Below are 6,000 nucleotides of genomic sequence, written 5' to 3'. Positions count from 1 at the left end.
CTAATTTGTCTTAGGCCCTGATGCTTGGTACTTCCCAAAAGAGGCAGACAGATTATTTTGCATGGTCCAAAAGGGGTGATGTAATTCTCAAATGGAAGAAACAGAGCAAAACAATGAAAATATGCACTAAGTATTATGAACAACTCTGAGACACTGTTATTTATGATTTTGTGGGAAAGCTTCCCCTAAGGAAAGTAGTAGAAACTCCAGCACTTAGGTTAAAACACAACTGTAAAAGGCACTAAAAAAATGCATTAGAGGGATTCATCCCATAAAAAGACCCTGGGAAGTACAGTTATGGCCAAAGAGACCCCATTTCTAATTTTTTTGATTCTACAAAATTCATTATATTTGCAGAAAGTGTACTTGAGAGTTGAAGAATAAGAAATGGTAATGGTAAATGCAAATGGTAAAAACATTTATGTTTTTTTAGTCTTAAAAGAGTGAGACAGCTTTAAAAATGATCTTCACGTCAGAAAATCCAAAACTTATAAATCGTAAAAGGTTAAAGCTAGACAGGACATGGAATTTATGGTGAACAAAATACTGTGGCATAATCTTCACAATATCACTGCTTAGCAAATAAATGTACAATCAGTACTTTTTTTTTTTTGGTAAATAAGATTGGCTATGAGCTAACATCCATTGCCAATCTTCCTCTTTTTGCTGAGGAAGATTGGCCCTGAGCTAACACCCGTGCCAATCTTCCTCTATTTTGTATGTGGGACACCACCACAGCATGGCTTGATGAGCAGTACATAGGTCCACGCCCAGGATCTGAACCTGGGAACCCTGGGCCACCAAAGTGGAGTGTGCGAACTCAGCCACTATGCCACCTGGCCAGCCCCCTATCTTACATTTTTTCCATACCCACTATATGCTAAATATTATATCCTTATAATACATAGACAGAGTTATTTGTGTGATAGGTAAAGAATTCAGGGGAAGCAAGATTCCTGATCGTTTTTCTATTTGACTTGGGGCAGGCCATTTAACTTTAATGATTTTATCTTTTCCAACCACAAAATGGGAAGGATATTTCTTATAATATTTCAAAATTGTTATGGATTATTTGTGTACCCCCCCAAATCATATGTTGAACCCCACCCCATGTGATGGTTTTAGGAGGTAGGTCTTTGGGATGTAATTAGCATGAGATGAGGTCATAAGGGTGGAGCCATCAGTAATGAGATCAGTGCCCTTAAAAGAGTTACTAGAGAGCTTGCTTCTTATCTCTGCTCTCAGTCACCAGAGGATACAAGGAGAAGTCTGTAGTCTGCAACCCAAAAGAGGGCTCACCAGACCTGACCATGTTGGCACCTTGATCTTCGACTTTGGCCTTCAGAACTGAGAAATTTCTGTTATTTATAAGCCACCCTGTCTATGGTATTCTGTTACAGCAGCCTGAACTGACTAAGAAAAATAGTAAATGATTAAATATGACTTGTAAAAGTGAATGTATTATATCAAAAGCACAAGTGACAAAAGAAAAAACAGATAAATTGGACTACATCAAATTAAAAATTTTTGTGCTGCAAAGGGTACCGTCAAGAAAGTGAAATGGGGGCTGGCCCAGTGCTGCAGTGGTTAAGTTCAGCATGCTCCACTTCAGCAGCCCGGGGTTCAGAGGCTTGGATCCTGTGGGTGGACCTACACCACTTATCAAGCCATGCTGTTGCAGGCATCCCACATACAAAACAGAGGAAGACGGGCACAGACAGGCCCTGAGAGTTAGCTCAGGGCCACTCTGCCTCGAGCAAAAACAGGAAGATTACCGCCGGCCTGTGGCGTAGCGGTTAAGTGTGCGGGCTCCACTGCTGGTGGCCCGGGTTCGGATGCCAGGTGCACACCGAGGCACCGCTTGTCAGGCCATGCTGTGGCGGCGTCCCATATAAAGTAGAGGAAGATGGTCATGGATATTAGCCCAGGGCCAGTCTTCCTCAGCAAAAAGAGGAGGACTGGCATGGATGTTAGCTCAGGGCTGATCTTCCTCACAAAAACTAAAATAAAAAACATAAAGAGGAAGATTGGCAACAGGTGTCAGCTCATGGCCAATCTTCCTCACCAAAAAAAAAAAAGAAACGAAAAAGAAAGTGAAACGACAACCCACAGAATGGGAAAATTATTTGCAAATATCTGATAAAGGACTGGTATCCAGAATATAAAAAGGTCTCTTACACCTCAACAATAAAAAGACAACCCAATTAAAAAATGAACAAAGGATTTGAAAAGATATTTATCCAAAGGAGATACACAAGTGGCTAATAAACACATGAAAATCTAGATATTCAACAGTGTTAGCCCTCGGAGAAATGAAAACACAAAACCACAATGAGATAGCACTTTACGTCTACTAATGTGGCTATAATAAAAAAGACAGGCAATAATAAGTGCTGGTGAGGATGTGGAGAAATTGGAACCCTCACACACTGCTGGTGGAATGTAAAATGGTGCAGGTGCTTTGGAAAACAGTTTGTCAGTTGCTCAAAAAGTTAAACATACAACCCAGCCATTCTCCTCCTAGGTATATACCGAAGTGAAATTAAAACACAGGTCCACGCAAAAACTTATACATAAATGTTTATAGCAGCATTATTCATAATAGCCAAGTGGTGGAAACAACCCAAACGTCCATTAGCTGATGAATGGATAAACAAAATGTGGCATAACCATACAATGGAATATTATTTGGCACTCAAGAAATGAAGTACTGATACATGCTACGACATGGATAAACCTTGAAAACATACGTTAAGTGAAAGCAGCTAGACACAAAAAGCCACATAGGATTCCACTGATGTTAAATGTCCAGAATAGGCAAATCTATAGAGACAGAAAGTAGATTAGTGGTTGCCCGGAGGGAAGGGAAGGGAAGGGAAAACAGGGAGTGACTGTTAATAGGTACGCGGTTTCTTTCTGGGGTGATGAAAACGTTCTGGAATTAGTGTTGATGGTTGAACAACTCCATGTATACTAACCTTTGTACACTTTAAATGGGTGAATTGTATGGTATGTGAATTATATGACAATAAGGATGTTTAAAAAAAGAAGTGAACATATTAACATCAATGTCACCAGGAGTCCAAATTCTGGCTTACACAGAATTTCTTTCCTGGAGAGCAGATAATATGCAAAGCCAGCAGTGGTCTAATTTTACTCACAAATTCCTGACATATCTGGCTGTCAGGTTCCTATTTTAAGCAAATACCAAGAAAAAAAAAGTAACTCTTTTAGTTCTGGAATGCAATCTTTAAGATTACGCTTTAGTAAAGCATCCAATACAGTATATTTTTCACGTGTGGAAAAATCTGGAATTTCATACTGTTACAATGACTGCTCAACTTCGATTTGTGTATTATAAAACATTTGCATTCTTCAGAGATTAGTGGTTGTCAGAGGGGATGAGGGGGGTGGGCAAAATGGGGGAAGGTGGTCAAAACGTACAAACTTCCAGTTATAAGATAAACAAGTCCTGGGGATGTAAGGTACAGCATGGGGACTACAGTTAATAGTACTGTATTGTATATTTGAAAGCTGCTAAGAGAATAATTGTTAAAAGTTCTCATCACAAGAAAAAAAATAACTGTGTGGTGATGGATGTTAACTAAACTTATTGTGGTAATCATTTCGCAATATATACATAAATCATGTTGTATACCTAAAACTAATATGATGGTATATGTCAATTATATCTCAATTAAAAAAATTCTTGTCCAGCTGAGGATGGTTTCTTGTCATTGACTCCAAAAGTCTTCCTTGTATATGTGTACGCACTTCTAAGTTTTCTGTGTCTCTCGCTCATTTATATTTTCAAATTTTACCTTTGGAACACTTCGGAATACACTTAAAAAAATAAATAAGAAATTCTCTCTAAAAGGCCAAAGTAAATTGAAATGAAGCCTACTTGTGTTACAGTTTTCTTCCAAATGGTCTTTCTCTGGGAGGGTGGAAGAGTGTTGAAAGAGGTTTTCCAGAACGTGAGCGGTCAGGATGTTAGAGAACGCCCCAGAAACGAGACGTTTTCCGTTTTCTTTTACTTCGCTGCGGCGGCATCGTGGAGAGTCGAGGCGTTGGTGGGTCGCTAAAAAGCCAACGCCTGGGAAGAACCGGGGCGCTGCGGGGCCAGGTCTCGGCGGGCGTCCCCTTCTGGCCGATCTTCTCGGTGTCGGTGGCACCGACACCAGCCCCCACGGCCTTTGCCATCGCCATCGCCCGCCACCAGGGCCCTCCCGGCAGCCCACCTGGCCCCGGCACGCCGCGCCCGCCTCCCCAGCGCCGTCGCCATGGCACCGCGCCGCCCCGCCCCCCGCGCGCCTCGCGCCCGCCCGCAGTCCCGCTCGCCCCTCCCCCCGCCCCGTGGGCCGCGAGGGAGGGGGTGGGGCGGGGGCGGGAGGAGACGCAGGCGAGAGGAAATCGGCGGCGCGACGCCCGCGCCCATTGGCTGCTTCGTCCTGGGGCCAGAAGCCCCGCCTCTCTGGCGGGGTCACGTGATCCCTTTCAAAGATGGCCGCCCTGTTGTTTTGATGAATAATACTTGGTGGGGCGAGGGGGTACGAGTAGGGGTGGCGGGGTAGGAGGATTTACTCTTCCAGCCAGAGCATCGCGAGTCCCGTTCTGCCCCTCCCCCCTGCCCGGGCTCCGGCGTGGAGGCGGGGCGTGGCCGGCCTGCTTTGGGAGGGGAGGGGCTTCCCTCTTCAGAGCTGGGCTCTGCCTGGGCGGCTCTGGGGTCGCCTTACCTCGGGGCATCCACTCTGCAGTCGAACAGTTCCCGCCAGGGGCAAAGGGTAGGAAGGAGAGCAGGATCTGCTGGAGGAAGCGCAGCTGCCGCGCTACCACCACGAAGACACAGCAAGCTCGGGGCACGAGACGAGCTGGTGAACGAGCTCTCTAGTCTGGGTAACCTGGGAAGCAGAGGGTAGTAAGTGGCGCCTTAAGATAACCCTGTAGCAGCAGCAGTGGCAGCCAGAGGAGGCTGCTCAGGGCTCAAGCAGCTGTAGGAGCCTCTGGGGCGAGTGGAGTGACCGACGCCAAGGCAGTTCAGTGCCTCTCGTGTTCTTATTTTTTAACCTCTGACTATGCAATTCTGAAACCTCCCCCATTCGGGGGACCAGACAACCCGATAGACACCTTCCACTCTCCTCCCGCCCTGGTCTCAAGAGCAGAAGGATCTCTCCCTAAAGCCTTTCACCATTAAGAGGAAAGCGATGGAGGAGCTGAGCGCTGATGAGGTGAGGAGGTGGGGGGACACCATTAGTTGGCAACTCTTCGGCGCTTTGGACGGGGATGATATTGCGCCAGTGGTGCCTGGCCTTTGGGCTTGGGGAATGAGTGGAGATGACATTTTCCAAGAATAAAATGAGTCCCTGAGAGGATCTCCGGTTGTATTTTCCTGTATTCCCTGGCCTTCTTTCTTCATTCTGAAATCCATTCACTTCTTTTCGAGTCTTCTTTTAGGGTCTGAAGAAGAGGAGAGTATATTGAGGCGTTGATTCTTTTCTTCAGGGTATTAAGCAAGAAGGGCTAGATTTACATCAAGTTAGATGTATGTGTGTGTGCGCGCGCGCGCGCGCCGTAATGCAGAGATGTAAAGAATAATTTTGGATGGAATCAGAATGTGTGGATGTTTTTAAAGGAGGTATTTGAAATCCCAAGTATGTGTGGCCATTTCATTGTATAAGTTGATTAAACATACATTTGTGTTTGGGGGTGGCCTACGGACAGATTCTTTGATATTTAACAAAATGCGTACTTCTCAATAGCTTAGTGAATTCCAGTTAAATTCTAGTAATTTAAAGACCACTAATGACTTCTGGCGTACTTCTCTTTCATTTTGTGTTTTTCTAGTTTTTATCCCTTTCAAACTCGTGTTGGGCTATAGCAGACACTGAACAGGAAGCAAAGGAAGCAAATGACTTTGTGAACTCCCTCCCCCTCTTATCATTTGTGAAAGGAGTCTTACAGATCCCCTTGATGTTTTAAAGATTGTTTAATAAGATTGTC

The 6,000-nt window shown here is 44.7% G+C and overlaps 1 protein-coding gene across 3 annotated transcripts in view; it reads left to right on the top strand.

The window, feature by feature from the left end:
- Nucleotides 1–4,571: 4,571 nt before the first annotated feature.
- Nucleotides 4,572–6,000, top strand: part of UBE4B (ubiquitination factor E4B) — a 133,978-nt gene continuing 132,549 nt past the window's right edge. The window contains exon 1 of one of the 3 annotated variants that reach the window (XM_004425560.3): nt 4,572–5,228. In XM_004425560.3, coding sequence (XP_004425617.1) covers nt 5,205–5,228 — 24 coding nt within the window. In that variant the 5' untranslated portion in view covers nt 4,572–5,204. The remainder of the gene's footprint in view (nt 5,229–6,000) is intronic. The other 2 variants (XM_087446842.1, XM_004425562.3) reach the window with 2 other exon arrangements.

This window comes from Ceratotherium simum, chromosome 22 (genome assembly GCF_057802395.1).
Source record: "Ceratotherium simum simum isolate JZ-2026a chromosome 22, ASM5780239v1, whole genome shotgun sequence".
Classification (NCBI taxonomy): domain Eukaryota; kingdom Metazoa; phylum Chordata; class Mammalia; order Perissodactyla; family Rhinocerotidae; genus Ceratotherium; species Ceratotherium simum.
The sequence above is the reverse complement of the archived record's forward strand: the minus strand, read 5'-3'. Positions and strand labels throughout refer to the sequence as shown.